Below are 18,929 nucleotides of genomic sequence, written 5' to 3'. Positions count from 1 at the left end.
GTGCCGCTGCTGGGACGGAGCGCCGCGCCATGGATCCGCGGCTTTACCGCCACGTTTGTCCCGGGCGCGTCGTCAACGTCCAGCGCAGCAACGGTGAGCAGCAGGGCGAGGCTTCGGGGCGGCGGGGTCTTTGCCGCGGGGTCGGGCGGCGGCGTTCGCAGCTCCTTCCGACTTTCCTCCTTTCAGGTCTGATCCACAAAGCGACGGTGAAGGCGGTGGACGCGCAGCAGCGCTCCGTGTCGGTGGAGTGGTGCGAGGCGGGCGTCGTCAAGGGCAAGGAGGTGAGGGCTGGCGCTCCTGCTGGCGTTGTCCGCGGGTTTGCAGCACGCGGCGCTGCTCTCGGCCCCGCGTCGCCGGGCGGCTGCTGGGCACGGCCTGCCTGCAGGGCATCCTGCACGCCGCGGTGCGCTGCTCCCCGCGCGCTGCTGCTCAGCTGGTTGCGTTCCGTGCCGGCGGCTGTGAAAGCGCTGCTGTTTTTGCACGAGAGCCCTTCGGGCGTGGAGCGACTGAAACGAGAGGGCCGGGACCCTCGGCGCTGCCCCGGTCGCTGTGGAATGCTGCGCATTGTGATGGGACGGGCGGGATCTGTGCGGGCTGGCGGACTGTGACTTTGCTGGGTGGGGCGGGCGGGAGGCGCAGCTGGACCTGCATGGACTCACTTGTGGCTGTCAATGAGAATGCAGGTGCGTTGGCTTGTGGATTAAATGCTGAACCCTTCCTTTCCCCGGGTCTAAGTAGCTCTTTGAAGTTTATTTCAGTAAGCGCAGTCACAGTCACCTCTTAATGCTCTGCTAGCACAGAAGTCACTGAGATTTACTAAGATTAGCCGTAAGAGATTAAAAGCACTTGATGTGCTTTGCCTATCTTTTGTGCTCGCAGAGCTCTTCTATGGCACCTGCAGAGCTGCGTGGTGTTTGGCAGATGAGGGTAAATGGCATAACTAGCGTGTTTATTCTAGCACGCCTGGATGTAGGCTACTCAAATAGAATTTTAACTGTTGTCTTGCCCTTAAGGGCAATTTTAGTGTTTGGTTCAGGTTTATTTGCCTGTCCTGAAAGTCAACATTAAAAAAAGAAAATGTCAGATCTTCTCTTTGCTCTTGCAGATTGAGATTGATGATGTGATAACATTAAATCCTGAGTTAGCAGAAGAACTACCCACTGCAGAAGTGAAAGAGAACCTTCCTTTGCAAGAGAATGTAACGGTGCAGGTAAGTGCTTTAGTCTCCCCGCAGTAATGTGACCGCGGCACACTTAAAACCAGGTCTTGTTATAAATAATGCTGTTGGTCTTACAAGTTGGAGACATCTGACTTTGTGTTCTGTCTCGCAGACTTTAATCAGAAATCCTTGCTGCGTTAATGCTGTTCTGTAGTGCTGTCCTTTGTGTTCATGGCTTATTCTTATTATTAATAGCTCTCATTGTTTTCCAGAAACAGAAGCGTAGATCAACTCTTTCAAAAATCCCTGCTCCACGGGAAGGTGAGAAAATGTTGTTCAGTTACATCCCTGTGAAACAGTGGTCTTCCATTGTGGCCATGGTATTCCATTTTAGGCAGTGCTAAAGACAGCATACCAGTTTGTACCAACGCTTCACGCTCCTGAGTGCAGAACCTTTGCCAGCCAATTGCTCTCCTGTTCCTGTGAGCTGGGATTTTTCGTTATGTTGCCCTTTTCTGCAGCGCTGTTGTAGTTATTCTTTGACATGGCTTTAAATGTTGCTAGGAAGTTCCTGCTGCTGTGAGGTTTAAAGTTTTGGATGTAGCTTTGCAAACGGGAGAAGTTAAGCGACAGTTATTATGCCAAAAAAGTGTCAAAATGACAACAGAAAGTGCAAGAAAGAAATAGCAGCATCAAATGGCATCTCCTCTTCAAATGGTCCCCGTGGGCAGCAACTGTTCCTGGAGACAATTCAGACTAGGCAGCTGAAGTGCTAGCTGGTGTGCCTTAGCTCGGTGATTTTTGTCTGTACAGTGTTCTGAGCAAAGACAGATGAGAAAAAGTAAAAGTGCAGGGCTTTTAAGGAATTGTTTTCTTGAGGTGTGGGAGTTAGGAGATTCATGTGTTTTCATCTTTTAGATAGCTGTTGTTCTTGAGTTGCAAGTGACAGTGTTACAGGTCTATTTATAATACAGTTGAGTGATGCTGATGTCAGCTGACTGCAGATTAATGTCATAGCTGGCCAAAACTTTTGCTTTTCTATGAATTGTGAATGGCTGCATTTGTCTGGCCTTCTTGCTGTATACAATGCAAGAGAAGGGAAATTAATATTGGAAATCAGCAGTACAAATCCCCTTGTACCTGAGAGAGAGGAGTAGTCCAAGAAACTCAATATGTCAAAAGTTGTTCTGTACTAGAGCATGCTGATCTTTCTCAAATGCAGAGAATTCTCCATAGATCTTGTGAATTGGCAGGAAAAATGATGTGGTAAAGTAGTGATGATCTCTAGACAAATCAGTTAATGGACAGCCAGCTGGAAAAATAAAGATGTTTTAATTCAGACATTGACTGATGGGGGGTGGGGAGGGAATGTCCTCACAGAGGTTGCTGCTTTCCTGATGTATAAAATCTAATTACAAATTTGAAGTGTGTGTTGCCTTTGCTTCTGGCACAGTCTTGTCCCTGATGACCTGCTCAGAGTGCTGGAGGGAAGCCATTTATCAGTCATCAAATATTATCTATATTATAGTTGCACAACGTGAGTGTCAGGAAGCAATTCTCATAGCAAACTGTGTACTGCACCAATTAGGAAGCTAATGTTGACTTCAGGAGTCAGTCCTTAGACTAAACAAATCAAAGATCAGAAGGTGTCTGTCTCCTCATTAAAGGAAATGAGAGAAGCAGTGCTTTTAGGATGAACTTGAAAACAGATGATGTCTAAGTTCTGTGAAGCAGTAAGAATTTTAGAAGATGCTGTATATTCTCTGTACAGAAATGACTTGAATCCAAACCACTGAAGTGGAGCAAATCCTCTGGCATGTGTGTCTGTCTAGGAGCACTATGAAAAGTGCTGAGTTGTGATGACATCAGGTCTGGGCATGTTTGACAAAAGGAAATGGAATAACATACCATCTGAGTATAATGAAACTGATTCTTTTTGTTCTTAAAGTTGCAGCAGTGACATCTAATGTCTCTGCACCTGAGCAGAAGATTGCAGGTAAAAATTTTAACACATGAGCACTGAATTTCATGGGCACAATTGTAAGGAATTTGATCCAGAATTGAAGTTGAGATTTATTTCACATTAAGTATAATTTCCTTTGAAATCATAGTGATTAATTCTGGATAAATTCTTGTGACTCCTGGAGGTTAGTTCTGGTTTTCATAGCACACTTCTATTTTTCATACCAGATTTGCTTTCTTTATGTTCTGTTGAGGTGTATGTTCCTATCCTTTCCCTAGGAAGCTCTGCAAGTGGTTTGTTCTCAGTGAGAGAACAAAACCTTAGGTAGTCTCCATTGCCACATGCTTCAAAAAGGCACTTTGTGAAGATTTCATATTGTGATTGTGTAGAGTCCTTAGAGCTGAGAGCTGAAACTAGTGTCATTAAGCTGCCACTCCGCTGTGGCACCCCATGCTCTCTCTGTATTGGGCTTGGGTTTGTGATAGGTGTATCCAGCCCTTGACCAGTTTTATCTTTGGATGTGGAAGAAATGATTTTTGGCTTGCCCTTCCTAGATATAGATAACTCAATCTGAAGTCCGAAAAGCAAAATAGTGGTATAGCCTTGGATAAATTCATTTTAAGCAGCTGCCAGATTGCAATTCTGCTGTCACCATCAGTTAGTTTGTAGCCTGCAGGTGTGAAGCTTCAGAGGATTTTTCCATTTGTCTGTGATGTAACTACCTCCTTCCTAGGTCTTAAGATTTGGAACAGCCATATCAGTGAATCCCTAGTGATATCTGAAAAGAAATTCACTGAAGCTGCAAATCTGGAATGAAATATTTGTTTTTCTGTGGTGGTCACTTCTCACCCACCTACCTTTCCAGCATTGCTTTATCGCAGACTTTGCTAATGTTTCAAATTTGGAAACGGTCCTTTTAATCACAGCCTGCACATCTGAATACATAATTATTTTCAAATGCCTGAGTCTCTGATACGCAATGCTGACCTTGAATTTCTGTTTCCAAAGCTGTGCGGGGCCGTTCTAGGATGTCTGTCATCACAGAATCTCAGCACAACCTCCAGGAAAATGAGATGGGGGTGGATCCCTGTACTTCTACACAAATAAGAAACAACTTGGCAGTTCCTGGTGAGTGGAGAAAGCACCTAGAGAATTGCTGATACGAAGCAATATGCTTTCCATGTATTTAAGTAAACTACCTATCTAGGAATAGGAGCAGCCCCTAGCCCTTCACATATAAAGCAAGGGGGAGGTCCCATGCTGTGTAAATATTTGGGGCTTCTGCTTGAAGGAATTATTGAAGGACATGGGAAACAGTGTTGTTGAAGAACAGCGTACTTCCTTAACCAGGCAGCTGCAGCAGGTCTTGTGGGTTAATGTGGTACCTGCTTAACAGCATCGAGTAGCATTCACAGGGCAAGCAGGAAGCAAAGTGCCTTGGTACTGCTCACAACAGGCTCTGACTACACTGGCAGTAGTCCTACATATGCTGGTTGAGTGAAGCAAGAACTTGAGCCTGCTTGAATTACTGTGAAACTGCAGTTATCTATCTTGACCAGACCTTCTGCATGAACAGCTGTGCATATGCCTCATGAATTAAGTTTTCTGAAGACATTCAAACAAGAGGTTTGATATTAACTTCCTATCTAGCTGATGTGGCATTGATTTGTAGCTTTGAATAAAATCTGGATTTAAAAACAATTATTTGCATGCAAGCTTTAGCTTATTCTCTGAACCAATCCAGAATTGGAGCAGAGGAATACCTGAGATCTGTAAGACTTCACAAATAACAAACAGTTCTTAATCTTTGGGTTCCACTTATTGTCTTTGGTCTGGCTTCTTTCTGCAGCTGGCCGAACCAGGGCTAGTAGGCTGCGCTGTGTTCCAGAAATTGTGCTTCCAAATGGAAATGGCATTACAGAGGATAATCTGCCTTCTGCTAGAATAAGCTCTTCACAGAGCCCAGGTACCAGGGAGCAGCGGGGTACCAGGGAGCAGTGGCTAAGAACTGATTCACCAGTCAGTGGTGCGTCACTGTGCTACTTTGTATGCTCTTAAACTAGCACTTTGAAAAGGTGGCTTTGGCAGTAAGACTGGATGTCTTAAGTATTTTTATGATAAATGTGTAATTCTATCATAGTGGTATCTCCTTAGAAATTCCGCCCTTAGAGTGACAGGGTGGTGTAAAATGTGTTTAAAACATAGGGTGAAAATTTAACTAAAGGAGATGCTTTTGTTTTTATCTAGTTCGAAGAAAATCTAACATCGTAAAAGAGATGGAGAAGATGAAAAACAAGAGAGAAGAAAAGAGAGCTCAACTTACTGAAATCAGGACAAAACGTGCACAGGTGTAGTACTATACCAGTAAGGAGATACTATAGGACAGCATACTGTGGTAGTTAAAACCAAAATGTATTTATATATATTGCTATAATGGGCTAACTACCTTTGATTTTGTTTTTTTTTTTACATGCAGGAAATTGACAGCAGTTGTCCAAACTGGGAGTTTGCACGGATGATCAGGGAATTCAGAGCAACTTTAGACTGCCAGCCAGTATCTCTATCTGACCCAGTAAGGAAATATTGAGGCCACTGACTGCAGCACAGATTATTTGGCTTATTTATTTTATATCGAGGGTTGTAGCATATGAGCACATTAGTGCATCACAGCTCCTGGGAAATCCTGAGCATACTGTGATCCTGAGGCACCTGGTAGTAAATGTGAGGTCATTAACCTGTCCAATTTAGGATAAGCTGCCTTGCATTAGTTTGCATAGGGTAATGTCAGAGAGATTGCCCTTTGAAGATTATCATGCAATGTTTTGTGTGTAACATCAGTGTGTGTTTTTTTTTTTAGAGCTTGTAAATGGCAGACATAGTAGTTTGATTTACTTTATATATAGGTATGAATAAATAAAACAGACTATTACCCTGTAACATACTGTTATCATATATAAGTTGTACAGTGAGTGACTTTAAACTAGGTCATAAAGTAAGATAGCAGAAGTTAAGGTCAAATTACAAAAAGCAAGCTCAGCAGAGATCTTCAGCAAACTTGGAGGTGGTGTTGTTTAATACTTGAGAAGCAGCAGTCTTTGCCTAGCTAAAGCCTTGCTATAGTCAGTGAGAAATGACAGCGTTAGGTCCAAACAAGTAGGTGCTGATGACTGTAGAACACTGCGTGGTTTCTGTACCTGCATCTGACAAAGCTGAAAACCAAATATTGCTGCGTGACAGAAGATGAACTTGTCATTTTCTACTTTCTGCTTCCATCAGTGTGGTAGGCACTTTTCCAGACTCAACTAATGTGCAGCTGTACTGCCTATGTAGATAAACTTATTACATCAGTGAAGAACTTCTGATCTTAAAATACATCCAGAGGTAAATTAAAATAACAGTTTTTACCTGAGCCTGGCTGCAGCAGTAATATCAGGTCTTGCTGGACAGCTGGCCAGCAATTGAATATGTTATTGATCCCACTACAGTATGTTTGGGATACTTTAGCATAGGAGCACTTCTGCATGATATGCTGAGTACGCTACTCAAAGGCAAACTGCTCATAGTGTTCCTTCTGTGTTTGATGGACTTCAAGACTGACCTTACTGCATGAGTTGTACTCTTCCTTAGCACCTCTCAGAAATTAATCGGTGCATATAAAAGTTGATGTGAGGAAGCATGAAATTTTTCCTCTGTAATTCTAAGTAGGTGAAACAGGAATGTAATTACTTGTTTTCCTAATTTTTCTTAGATAGAAGAACATAGAATTTGTGTGTGTGTTAGGAAGCGCCCTCTGAATAAACAAGGTGAGTGTGCTCCAGATCAGGGCTGCTCTGTCAGCAGTTTGATGTGGCTTATTCATGTTAAAACTGAGTCTCTTTTCTGTCAACAGAAATAAACAAAAAGGAATGTGATGTGATTACTGTTCCAAGCAAGTGTGTCCTTCTGGTGCACGAGCCAAAGCAGAAAGTGGACCTAACAAAATACCTTGAAACCCAAACATTTAGATTTGACTTTTCATTTGATGAATGTGCTTCTAATGAAATGGTGTACAGGTAATGCTTTCTTTTCACTGGAATGACCTTCAAGATAAAAAGCATTGAGCTACAGCTCGGTGACAGCCTGGCTTAAACTGCTACCTGAAACAAATATAAAATTCCTTTCTGGAGGAAACCAAACAACTAAAATGTCTAACACAGTTTTTGCATGGCCTTGCTAAATTATCTAAGGATTTGCTTTTATTTGCTTCTGTAGGAAAACTGATAAAGTAGGATGTGAAATGCTTGCCTTAACAGTCTCTTATCTTCTGAATATCCAGGTTCACTGCTAGGCCTCTTGTACAGACAATCTTTGAGGGTGGAAAAGCAACATGTTTTGCATATGGTCAGACGGGCAGTGGCAAGACGCATGTAAGTTGTTTTTTTTTTTTTCCTCCGAAGAATCAGATTTTATAGGTTTAGATAAAGTATGTTGAAGTTCTTTGTTATAGGATTATACAAGGAGCTTGGATCTTGAGGGTTTTGTCATTAAACTGTTAATAGTTTTAGTTGTTAATCCTCCTTTTCTGTAGCTTTAAGTATTTCTTCTGAAGTTGTGAAGAAAACCATGTCTTCTTCCTCTTGGAGGAACAGCTCCTTTGAACTCTAATGGAATAGCCAGCACTCTGGAGCCTTACAGGCATTTAACTGACACTTTGCATGGTCTAAATCTCATCTCTAAACTGACAGGGAAACAGCAAATAACTTAACTGTATTGCTGTAATCATCTCATTCACATCAGACCGTATACATGATAACTTCCTAGTTGTTCTTGGGATTAAAATCGGATTGCCTGCCTTGCTTTTGAGCTGCACTTTACTTCTGATGGCCTTTTCTTTTAATAGACTATGGGTGGAGACTTCTCTGGGAGAGCACAGAATGCCTCAAAAGGCATATATGCTTTTGCATGTAAGTTGATTCTTAAGATATGAAAATCAAATTTGTGCATGCTTTTCTCAAATAGATATGCTTTGTTTTTATAGGATTACTTAAAATGTTTCTGATAAAAGATGCATAGAGTACTTAAGTTCTGATTAATAAGCGGGGCTGTTTACAGCAGGAGATGCAAAAATAAAAAAAAAGCACACAAAATGTTCACAGGAAGCAGGTGCTTATAAGCCCCTCCTTGATGTAATGCCTAGAAAGTATCGCAAACTGTTCTCTATTCTACTTTTCTTATAGAAAGGCATATTGTAAAACTGTTGGTGCAGCAAGTCAGTTGAAGTTCAATCAAAGGGTCAACTGTTTTGGTATATCATCTCCAGCAGCATGGAAGTGCTGTCTAGGTTCTCTGCAGGAAGCATTTCAAACAAATACTTGGCTTTTGCAGGCCTGTCCAAAGCAATAACAGATCCTGATGTTCCCCACGTCAGGGGGATGTGTGTGCAGTTTTTACTTACGCTGATCTTATTAGGTCAGCAAGAGTTGCTGTCTGCAGGTAATATTAGCAGTAGAAGCATCCATATTCCTGTTTTCAGTTCCTGGATGACAGTGCTGCTGAAACTGGTTTCCAGATGGTAGCATGTCACTAACTGTTTCATTAGAATTTGCTTAGGATGACTGTCATTAAGCTGCTAGTCACTGCTTAATGGCAAGTGATAATCAGCAGTAGTTCAATAGCAACTAGGACATGTTTTAAACTAGTTAATTAAGTTCCTGTCTTCCTTCACCAGCACAAGATGTCTTCTTCCTTCTAAGCCAGCCCAGGTACAGGAGTCAGGACCTGGAAGTCTATGTGACTTTCTTTGAAATATATAATGGAAAGGTAAGACTTCTTGTTTTCTTTTAATCCTGGCCTGGTTCTGGCTGTGTATTTTACACGTAGCTGAATTAAACATACTTTTTTTGTAGTCTGTTAAGCCTCTGTTAAATGTGATGTTCCTGTACAGCTTTCTGTAAAGCCAGTACAGGCTACCTGCAAGGAGTCTTTGTTCAAATTTGCCTCAATCTTATTGCCTGAATATAGGTGTTTGATCTCTTGAATAAGAAGGCAAAGCTTCGAGTCCTGGAGGATGGCAAGCAGCAGGTTCAGGTTGTTGGTCTGCAAGAAAAACAAGTAAACTGTGCTGAAGATGTCATCAGAATGATTGAGATGGGCAGTGCTTGCAGGTTTGATGCCTTAAAACAAAAAGAAAGCATTTGTGTCTTGTACCTCTGTGTCTGCAAAAAGTGATTCTTGTAGCTGGTGTTTGGATTTCAAACAGGGAGCCTATAGTTCCCAGTAGCAGACAGGCACTGATCTGCACCTCTGCATGAAAACAAGGGGATTACAGAATGAAAGACTAGCAGGCATGGATTTAGTCTTTCTTCCATAGTGGCCACATCTTCACGCATCTCCAGAAGAGAGGAAATATTTGCATCAGAGCAGCCTTTCCCTTATGGTCACATCTAGGAAGCAGGCAGACTGCGCTTTAGAAGTATCAGCTAGTATACTGGAGCATAAGTTGCTCCCTGAAAGTGTGTGAGATCAAGGAAGAGCAGCTGGCATCAAGCTGTAGTTGCGAAAGTACTTAGGATTAACTGCAGGCCAGATAAGCTGTTCTGATAGCAGCAAAAAGGCTACATGTCATTTGAAGATCTCTAAGGAATCCTTGAGAGGAGTTGCTGTGGTCTTGGCTGCTCAGTTTGGCAGGCCTGGCTGTAAACTGTGATTGGAGCGTCTCTACCATTGCACTGGTATGTCTTTTAATCAGGGGCTAGGTTCTGTATTAACAAGTCTTAGCTGTCTAATAAGATATACCTACTATGGAAATATTACTTGGCCAAGAAGAACTTGGCTACTGTATTACATTGCATATACAGATATGTGCATCCTGAAAGTTCCACTAATGCTCTGCTGTGCATCCTCTTTTGGATGATGTTTCAGCCAGGAACTGTTGAATGTTTCAAGCTCCTGCCTCTCTCAACAGTATTTCAGGCAACCCCCTTCTCTCTTCACCTGGGAGAGGGATGTGGGTGGGACTACAAGCCTGCCAGCCCTCTTAGGGAACAAATGGTAGTGTGAAAGTCACAGTGAGGTTTATGGTATGGCAGACTCAATCCCTAGCAGTGAAAGGCAGGAACAGTTGCACAGCAGAGGCTAAGCAGCAAGTCTGCTTGGCTGAAGAAAGGGATTTACAATGACTGCAGTGTGCTAGCACAGCTAATGTTTAGTGGCAAGAAAATGCTGGGCTGAAGGTATTTCTTCCAGCTCTAAATGTGTATGAGGTATTAGCAGTCAGAAAGTTATTCTTATGTAGGCTGAGTTGAGCTGGGCAGCATGATAACAGAAGTGATGCCATAATTCATGCAAACCTGAGGTACTGCTGTGCGGGTTAAAGAACTTAATTAAATGGCTGCAGGTCTTCTTTAATGCTGTTGGGACCTTTGAATCTCCAGTGATGCAGTTCTGACACTTGTTTGCATCTTTGCTGTAGGACATCTGGGCAGACTTTTGCAAATGCTAGCTCTTCGCGGTCACATGCCTGCTTCCAAATCATACTACGGCAGAGAGGGAAACTGGTTGGCAAATTTTCCTTGGTGGATTTGGCAGGAAATGAGAGAGGTGCAGACACATCTAGTGCTGATCGACAGACACGAATGGAAGGTGCAGAAATCAATAAAAGCTTGCTGGCTTTAAAGGTGAGCTATAGCTCAGAGAGCAAATGGTGCTAGTCAACACAGGATTTTGTTTAACTTTGAGGTAATCTACTCTGTTTCTTTCCAGTGCAAGGGAAAAGAACAGGCAAAAGGATCTTAGTTTTGTATTTTAATAACCCTGAAAATGATACGTATTTTATTTTCTCTTAGTATGTTTCTAGGAAATCAGTATAGTTCACAGTCTCGTCAAGTCTAACCCTGTCACAGCCATTTTAAGCTTCATTCAAGTTGTCTTGTTTGTGTTTCTGTTGTTTTCTACACATGATGGATATTGGGTATCTTGTGACAATCAGATATGTGGAGTGTACTCAAAAGGCTAGGAAGCGTGTACAGATCGATAGAGATGATTCTTCTCCAGCCTGCTGGTGGCTGTAGCTTGCAGAGCTGCTTAAAGAAGAGATGCAGATACTACACTCACACGACTTGTCTTTTCTTAGGAATGTATCAGAGCTTTAGGCCAGAACAAATCTCATACTCCTTTCCGTGAAAGCAAGTTGACCCAGGTGCTAAGGGACTCTTTCATAGGAACAAACTCAAGGACCTGTATGGTAAGTATGTTTGTGAAACAGTTAAACCCACTCACTGTTGGCGAGTGTTGCAATTTGACCAGATAGCTGCATGCTCCTCTTCTAGAAGGATGGGATTTTAGTATTAAATCTTGAGTGAACTGTGTTCCAGTCTCAGTAGGAATAAGGCAGCACAAGTCATTTTCATACAGTGGATCTACAGTAGTGTATAGTGTGCTCTCAAAGCACACTTACTTCCTGGGAAGGTGCAGCACCACAGGTGCACAAAAAGTCAGTGGAAAACTGGATACAGCCACTGGCATGCTCCATAGGAGCCATATAGAAAAACAGATGTGGCCATATCTTAACTCTGGCCCTTTTCCTTAACATGTCCCAGCTGCCTAATGAGATCTGCAGGGCCAATAGCTTGAGCGAAAGGCAGATGTGGAACTCACTGTGGCTTTCTGTTTGCAGATAGCAATGATTTCTCCAGGCATGAGTTCATGCGAGTACACCTTAAACACATTGAGATATGCTGACAGGTATGACTTTCTGACTTGGGGTTCTACTGTTATTGCAGAATATGTTTTGACTGTCTGTCTGTCTTCAAAGGAAGAGTATCTCATGTTAGACTTCAAACTGCCCTGTTTTTTGTAGAAAGTGTACCCTGTCGGCAGTGCCCTGAATGGTGACCTCCATCCATAGTGCGCACTAAGAATATGGCTGCTGTATTACATTCCCTGACATAACCCTACAGATCATGCAGAACAACACTAGGTGTTTACTGTGGACTTTAATATGAGCTAGTAGGGTATGATACCACTTGAATGAAGTCTAGAGAACTCAGGTGCTTGGTAGCAAATGATGGGAGTGTGGATTTGAATGCTCCATGGTTGGTCTTGGGCATCTGTAAGACACATTTGCAGGAACAGATCTCTAGAGTTCCCTGGGGGTCTTGCTGAACTCTGGAATACCTGTGAAGAGCAGCATTTACATCTCTCTGGTGAAATGATGAGTGAAAAAAGATAGGCAGACTCTGGTTGCAGGGAAAGCAGTTTGTATTTTGAATCTCATCACAACAGCTAAAGAAACAGCTAAAGCCTTCCCTCTTTCACTAGGATCAGTGGTATTTCCTTGCTGATGCTGTGTTGCGTGGCTCTGTATGGTGGCTGCAGAGTCTGCGACTTTTGTCCTATGTTAACAAGACAAAACTTGCATATTTCAGCCTTGGTAGCTTTCTTTCATTTATGTCATAAAAGGCCTCTTGGCTTTTTTTTGATGGACAGTCATTCCTGATCACCTGAAAGCACAAGACAAAATGAAGCATCTGACTTGCACTGTGCTTCGCTTGCTCCCATTGGCTTCACTGCTGGTGCACAAGGCAAGTTCAGGCCACTGGAAAGGGAATATGTAGGCTAAAACTCACTGAAAGTATGAAGCTGACGACAGTAAGTGGGATGAAGCGCCTAGCTGATGCTTGACATCTACTCCTAGCTCCATGTCATCAGCCATGACTTTTGTCCTTATTACAGGCCTATTCTAGCATGGAGAGTTTTTTTTTTTTTTGAGGCAGAGAAGGAAACCACCTTACTCCTTTTCTTTCTATACAAAGTCCTCTTAGTTGATTGTGACAGACCAAGCTGCTGTGTCTCTGTGAAAGGCTTTACTGGCAGTTAGTATTGTGTACTTCAGCACTTCTCTCCAGGAGAGGTCCTAGTTTGATATGGCTAGACTGGATGTGGAAACAAACATCTTTCATCTTTCTTTCTCACAGCCCTTTGTTTCTATGTGAGCTTGCTCCAGGTGTGATAATGTTTGGAATTTCTTTTAATAAAGCCAAATGCTTCTTGCTGAACACTGATGAATTACAGCGGCTGCTTTGTGATATTATAGCCCTGAAATTGCTGAAAGATATTAAGTGGCAAATATTCTTGTTGCAGGGTGAAAGAGCTCAGTCCTCATAATGGAGGTGGTGAAACACAGAATCAAATGGAGATTGAGGAAACAGGAATGAGCTCAGGTCTTCGACACAGTGTATGTATGTGCAGTGGGCTGAAAAGATCTCAAAGCTGGAAACAACTTGCTGTTCTTACTTAAGTTGTTTTCTTGCAGCTGTCCAAGGATGAGGAGGAAGATCTTTCTCCCCACCTTTTTACTTTCCGTGAAGCTATGACTCAAATTGGTGAACGGGAGGAGAAGGTTGTAGAACAGCTTCGAGAACTGAGACAGGTAAAGAGGGAAGCCCAGCTCAAGATGCCTTGACATGTTGACAGCAGCTTGCTTTGTCTGAACCTAGTGCTACTGGGTAGGCCATGGGTTGTAATTAAATGGTATTACATTTCCCTTATTGCTGTGTTTTGTCTTTTTTTTTCCTCCTGTGATTTCTTGCCCAACAGGTCAAACTGGGGAATTCTGGTGCTTGTGGCCAGCCAGTCCCTGTCTCTTCCACCTAGCAACTTCCATCTGCTGCTAATGAGCATAGACTGATAAAGTTGTCTGTGGAAGCTCAGCTCGGTTGCTTTGGTGTGCCAGATACATTGAAACTCGAATTTCTAGAAAATCAGTTTCTTACTATGTTCATTCTTGTAAATACAGAAAATGACAACTGAACTTGACTACCTCCTGGGAATCACAGAACAACCAGACTATGACCTTGAGATATTTGTGAGCAGAGCTAAGTACTTCATAGAAGAGAGCTCAAGAAACTTTCTTAGTGCCAGAGGTATGTTAATACTTTTTGAGATAGTGTCTACTCAGGAGGTGTGTCTTCAACCTGCACTTTCACTGATTTATTTATTTTTTTTTTTAAGAAGTAACACCAGCATATCTTATACCTCTGCTCACTCTCCTACACAATCACCAGGCTGCACTAGTCCTATTGTCTGCATTTTTCAGAGTAGAAAGGGCATCAGCTGAACTGCTAAGTGGAACAGTTGGGCCATGGAATTCAGTTTTCAGATCAATAACCCTCTCTTCCTTCACAGAAACACTGGATGCTCTGGAAGTAGCCATGCAACTAGAGGAGCAAGCCAGCAAGAAGATAAGAAAGCAGAGGCATCAGTAAATACAGCAAAACCTGGTTTGCAAGCAATCTTCTGTATGTCTTGAACATTTGTCAGTGGTTTGTGTAACTACTATTAAATGCAGTAGGGTGCCTGAGAGAAGAACACATTGCAGCCTATCTCTCTTCATGTCTTGTACCAGGGTACTCTGTAGAGACTCTGCTAGAAACCTCCCCTTCAAGGCCTGGGGGGAGGAGGGCTAAGAGTCTGCTAGATGTTTCATATCTGGTCCTTTATTAATGACAATGGACTTCTATTAGAGAAGTAGATACACATAACTTTCTAATGTACATGTAATTTTTGATTCCAGATGTGCTTGAAAACACTGCAAAACTTTTCTAGGAAGAAAATGGACTATATGTAATTGTTTTTAAAAAAAAAAAACACAGTATTTTACAAAGTTTTTTCAATTAAATAAATGTTCCTGTATTTAATTAACTTCAACTTTAAAACATATTTCTTGCTGGTTTTTGCTAAAGTCTTAACAGTCCCTGAAGACTGTCTAGTGCTGTAGAGATACCCTGACTTCTTGGAGTAGATTTATTTTTGAAGTCTTTACACTTGTAATGTTTGCATAAAAATAATTTAAAATAAATGTTCTCTTTTAATTGAGATCTTGTGGTGTAGAACTTCCCAAGCAAGGGGGAAAAAGGGACACTCTAAACACGCCGCCTCCTACTTCTGTAAAGATTAATACGTTTCAGTGAGTGAATCAGCTCTTTTTAGCAGAAGGCAGGTAAGACTCTGTCACTCCCTCCCACCTAAGTAGTTTAGTAGGGCTTCAGCAGTGGCCCAGAATGTTAATTCATGTACTAGTCAACATGCTGCATAAAAAGCCATGTTCAGCAGTCTATCAGAACCTGTAGTTGAGAGCAGAAGAGTAAAGCTGCTACTGGCTCAGCTGTAGCAAGTTGGGATCCATGACCTTTGTGTGTGGCCTGGTCCAGATAGCCCCACACAGCTTATTCTCTGGAGGAGGACAAACAAATAGGAGATAGGTGATGCTGGTGGGTGCCTCTTATTTGTTCAATTCCCTGTAGGGATTATCTCCAGAAGGACAAAATTATCCCATGAACTCCAGTTCCAGTGTGTAGACATACAAATACCAGAGCACACAAAGACCAATCTATCATTACTCACTCTTGCCCTAGACCCCAGCCCTGGTCTCCTGGGCTGCCTTCTACCACAGACTATTCCCTTTAATTTTGTGGGAGATACTAGTCCAAAACAACTGGGACTCTTAAGTGACTGAGTCCAGTTCTATGCCTACCTTCTGCAGATTGCATCTTTGTCATGTCTTTGGAGCTGTCCACTAGATTGGAGACCAGTTCTTCAGCCTGGACTGGATCTATTTTTGTGTACCAGGTCTCAGGACAGTCCTGGAAGAGGCAGCAATAGAATTAGGTTATCTTGCAGTACCTGGTGCAGGATACTAAGACAGCAGCACAGTGAGTGCGAAAGGGCTGTTGGGCCCTACTGAGCTTAAATTAAAGCACAAGTCCCTTAGTCCTGCTGTTTCTGGTGTTACTACTCCTGGCTATGTCTAGTTTTGAACAGAGGTAGCTTGTGGTAAAACAAGAGGGATCTGGATGTAATGAAAAAAGTGCTGTCTCTGCCCTTCTTTGGACCCAATATGGCTTAGTGCTCTGTATCACCACTCTAGGAGCTAGAGGCAGGAGGGTCCTGGCTTTGCAGGAACTTGAGTCACCTCTTGTCACATTCTGACAGAGATCCTGCTGTTGCAGAAGTAGCAGGTGTCTGAGATCCATCCTTGCACTCTTCAGGGTTTGAACCAGAGAAATGATCTTTTTGAGCACGGCCTGAAGGCGAAAACTCCAAAGGGGGCTTGGTTCATTTCTGGGCTCTTACTCAAGACAGGATTTTTTCTCTAAGAGGAGTACAGTCCCTACACCTCTGCAAAACAGATCAAGTTCTTCTAGTGCAACTGATAAACTCTGTTAGGGAGGCATGCTTACCTTAAAGAGCTGGAACAGCATGTGTCCTACTGCCTTCCTTACATGCTCCTCCACAAAGGGGTATGTGCGGACAAAATACTGCAACAGAACAGAGAGTGAGTGTATGGGGATAAGGGGTGTGCATGCATGTGTATGGAGGTAGAACTTTATCTACAGAACTTGTTGGTCCTTGCTCTAAGCTCTACCTTATTCCACTCTGCTGTCCCCCATTGCCAGCTCACTGATAAGAGGAGGAAGGGTGCTGTCTGTCTTATCAAGTGGACAGTATACCGATCCTCTGCTTTACCAGATAGGTCACTCTGAGTAGCCTGATTCTCAGCCATCCCTCATTCTGTGCCTTTCCCACTGCTCACAGTATGGTCCTTCCTCTTCTTAGTCATCACAGATCTGTGCTGAGGCAGCCAGAGCTCTTTAGGCAGCACCAGCAGGACAAAGTAACCTGCTTATAATTCTGTACTAGTGTCTAGATTCAGGGAAACTACCTTGGTTAACCACTCAACTCTGTCTGTGCCAGCCCCCAGGGCAAGCTGCGGAGTAGAACAGGTGTGTGAGGGTGAACATTGGCTTCCCAGTACCCTCTTTGTGGTGGCTGGCAGGAGGAAGGCAAACAGAACAAGTAGTACAGCTATTTCCAGAATGAAGAGCCACTCCTGCCTTTGTGAAGTCTGTCTGCTGTGCTCAGAAACAAAAACCTCACTAAAACAGTGCATGGAGCATTTCTGTTCAAGCGTTCTGGAAAGAGACCGCATGCTATGATGTCATCCATTGTATACCATCACACTCACCTCCAGGGAGATGCTGGCATTTCTCTGGCTGAGTGGATAATCCAGGTTCCCCACCGCAACCATCAGGCCATGCACCACTTTTAGCTGGATCAGCTCTTCAGCCACTTCTGCTGACTCCTTGGCTAATATGCTGCAATAAGACAGGCCATCAACTTCTATCCTGTGCAGGGGAAGGGGCACATAATAAATTGAGCCTAGCCCTCTTGGTACAGATCTGGTGTGATCCCCATGGAGGCATCAACGGACAAAAGACAGAATCTCAAACATTTGACTGACTATGGATTGTCAATCACTTAGTGGTTGGTTTGTTTGTTTGTTTTTGGCTGAGAAACAGTTATTTAATTATTGGTAGGAGCTTCCTGGTGCATTATAAATTCTAGAAAGCTTCCTGCATGAATGTGAGGAACCCAGGGCTCCAAGTGGAACCACTACCAATATCATTGCTTTTGAGACTATGTCCCTGTTCCACTAAACTCATCTGCTTTTTAGAAATGTTCTCATAGCACTATCTTGTGGACGCTGCAGGAAATTCATAATAAATGCACAAACTTTAGCACAAGCAGCCAAATGTAAGGATTCTGTGGTCAATCACAGGTACTCATTCTTCCATTGGGTGGCTGAGGTCTCTGTGCTCTGTGCCAGAGACTCACTGCCTCCAATTAATTTTTTTTCTTAAAATCTTACCTAAATCCCCTCTCTTTTAGCTTAAAGCCATTCCTCCTTGTTCTATCACTATCACACTGTGTAAAAAGTTGGTCCTCCTCCTACTTGTAAGCTCCCTTCAAGCAGTGGAAGGCTGTGATTAGGTGTCCCTGGAGCCTCCAGGGTAAACAAGCCCAGCTCCCTCAACCTTTCTTCTTAAAAGAGGTGCTCCATCTTTGTGGCCTCCTCTAGACCCACTCCAACAGCTCCACATCCCTCCTGTGCTGGGGGCCCCAGGCCTGGTGCTCCAGATGGGGCCTCACAAGGGCAGAGCAGAGGGGGATGGTCCCCTCCTTCTTCCTGCTGCCACCGCTGTTGATGCAGCCCAGGGTACAGCTGGCCTTCCAGGATGCAGGAGCGCAGTGCTGGCTCATGTCCTGCTTCCTGTCCAGCAGGACCCCCAAGCCCTTCTCTGCAGGGCTGCTCTCAAGGAGTCTGCACGTGTATATGGGATTGCCCCGACCCAAGTACAACACCCTGCACCTGGCATTGCTGAACCTCATCAGGCTCTCACGTGCCCGCTGTTCGAGTCTGTCCAGCTCCCTCTGGGTGACTTCCCTCCCTTCTATTGTGTCAACTGCACCACTCAGCCTGGTGTCATCAGATTCTGCTGAGGGTGCATTTGATCCCGCTATATGCTTCCAACTCAAAGGAAGATGTTTCTCTGCCTCCCCACCCCCGCATGCTCCCGTGGGTTTTACTCCAGGTTTCCTTACCCACGGCTTTAGCAGCAGCTGCCTGCTGAACGTGGGCCGGCATCGGCTCCCTCGGGTGCAGCGTTGGGTCTGCAGGAGGAATACGAGGAACGCGAGAACGATGCTTTGACACATTTGTAAGACGCGAGGCCGTACGGTGCCACAGGCACAGCGCACACTGCGCGGGTCGCTGCAGCCTGCCGGAGCGCGGCTTTACCTTCGGCACGAGCTTTGCTCCCGGGCGGGGTCAGCAGGGCCACCAGGCCGGGCAGCAGGGCGGGCGGGGCGCGGCGGGCCGCAAGGGCGTGCAGCAGCTGGGCGGCTGGGGAACAAGGGCGGCTGTAAGCGCCATCGTTGAGAGACGTGAGCGCCTAACACCGCTCCCGGCTTCGCTCTATTATTAACCAC

At 43.9% G+C, this 18,929-nt stretch overlaps 2 protein-coding genes across 10 annotated transcripts; one reads left to right on the top strand and one right to left on the bottom strand.

Moving 5' to 3' along the window:
* Window positions 1–6: 6 nt before the first annotated feature.
* On the top strand, window positions 7–14,975 carry KIF2C (kinesin family member 2C). Of its 7 annotated transcripts, none has more exons than XM_019618809.2 (22): window positions 7–93; window positions 187–281; window positions 1,106–1,210; window positions 1,432–1,480; window positions 3,114–3,155; window positions 4,131–4,250; window positions 4,972–5,148; window positions 5,370–5,470; window positions 5,599–5,694; window positions 6,871–6,925; window positions 7,012–7,174; window positions 7,438–7,528; window positions 8,002–8,065; window positions 8,830–8,921; window positions 9,123–9,265; window positions 10,573–10,777; window positions 11,233–11,343; window positions 11,776–11,843; window positions 13,242–13,335; window positions 13,414–13,530; window positions 13,897–14,023; window positions 14,286–14,975. In XM_019618809.2, the coding sequence occupies exons 1-22, from the start codon at window positions 30–32 to the stop codon at window positions 14,363–14,365; spliced, it is 2,259 nt and encodes a 752-aa protein (XP_019474354.1). In that variant the 5' UTR covers window positions 7–29; the 3' UTR covers window positions 14,366–14,975. The 7 variants fall into 7 exon arrangements, with proteins under 7 accessions (XP_019474354.1, XP_019474356.1, XP_019474353.1 ...); XM_019618811.2 differs by having other exon boundaries at window positions 3,108–3,155; window positions 4,972–5,088; XM_019618808.2 differs by having other exon boundaries at window positions 3,108–3,155.
* On the bottom strand, window positions 11,861–18,731 carry LOC104912473 (armadillo-like helical domain containing protein 1). 3 transcript variants are annotated; one of them, XM_019618816.2, is made up of 5 exons: window positions 18,543–18,731; window positions 17,125–17,255; window positions 16,340–16,417; window positions 15,634–15,742; window positions 11,861–12,275 (listed from the first exon to the last, which is right to left on the bottom strand). In XM_019618816.2, exons 1-5 carry the CDS (start codon window positions 18,583–18,585, stop codon window positions 12,238–12,240), a joined length of 399 nt encoding a protein of 132 aa, XP_019474361.1. In that variant the 5' UTR covers window positions 18,586–18,731; the 3' UTR covers window positions 11,861–12,237. The 3 variants fall into 3 exon arrangements, with proteins under 3 accessions (XP_019474361.1, XP_019474362.1, XP_019474360.1); XM_019618817.1 differs by lacking the exon at window positions 11,861–12,275 and adding an exon at window positions 12,342–12,601; XM_019618815.2 differs by lacking the exon at window positions 11,861–12,275 and adding an exon at window positions 15,067–15,332.
* Between the last annotated feature and the right edge of the window lie 198 nt (window positions 18,732–18,929).

The sequence above is a fragment of the Meleagris gallopavo genome, chromosome 10 (assembly GCF_000146605.3).
Source record: "Meleagris gallopavo isolate NT-WF06-2002-E0010 breed Aviagen turkey brand Nicholas breeding stock chromosome 10, Turkey_5.1, whole genome shotgun sequence".
Taxonomy (NCBI): Eukaryota; Metazoa; Chordata; class Aves; order Galliformes; family Phasianidae; genus Meleagris; species Meleagris gallopavo.
This window is presented reverse-complemented; position numbering and strand designations above follow the sequence as displayed.

Bases quoted from the DNA above. Each gene is read 5' to 3' on its own strand.
- KIF2C (XM_019618808.2), top strand. From the start codon at position 30: ATGGATCCGCGGCTTTACCGCCACGTTTGTCCCGGGCGCGTCGTCAAC. The intron at 8,066-8,829 runs GTAAGTTGATTC...TTCCTTCACCAG, and splicing joins AGGCATATATGCTTTTGCAT to CACAAGATGTCTTCTTCCTT. The intron at 9,266-10,572 runs GTTTGATGCCTT...TCTTTGCTGTAG, and splicing joins GAGATGGGCAGTGCTTGCAG to GACATCTGGGCAGACTTTTG.
- LOC104912473 (XM_019618815.2), bottom strand. From the start codon at position 18,585: ATGCCGGCCCACGTTCAGCAGGCAGCTGCTGCTAAAGCCGTGG. The intron at 16,418-17,124 runs GTGAGTGTGATG...GTTCTGTTGCAG, and splicing joins ATGCCAGCATCTCCCTGGAG to TATTTTGTCCGCACATACCC. The intron at 15,743-16,339 runs GTAAGCATGCCT...TGCCTCTTCCAG, and splicing joins TGCTGTTCCAGCTCTTTAAG to GACTGTCCTGAGACCTGGTA.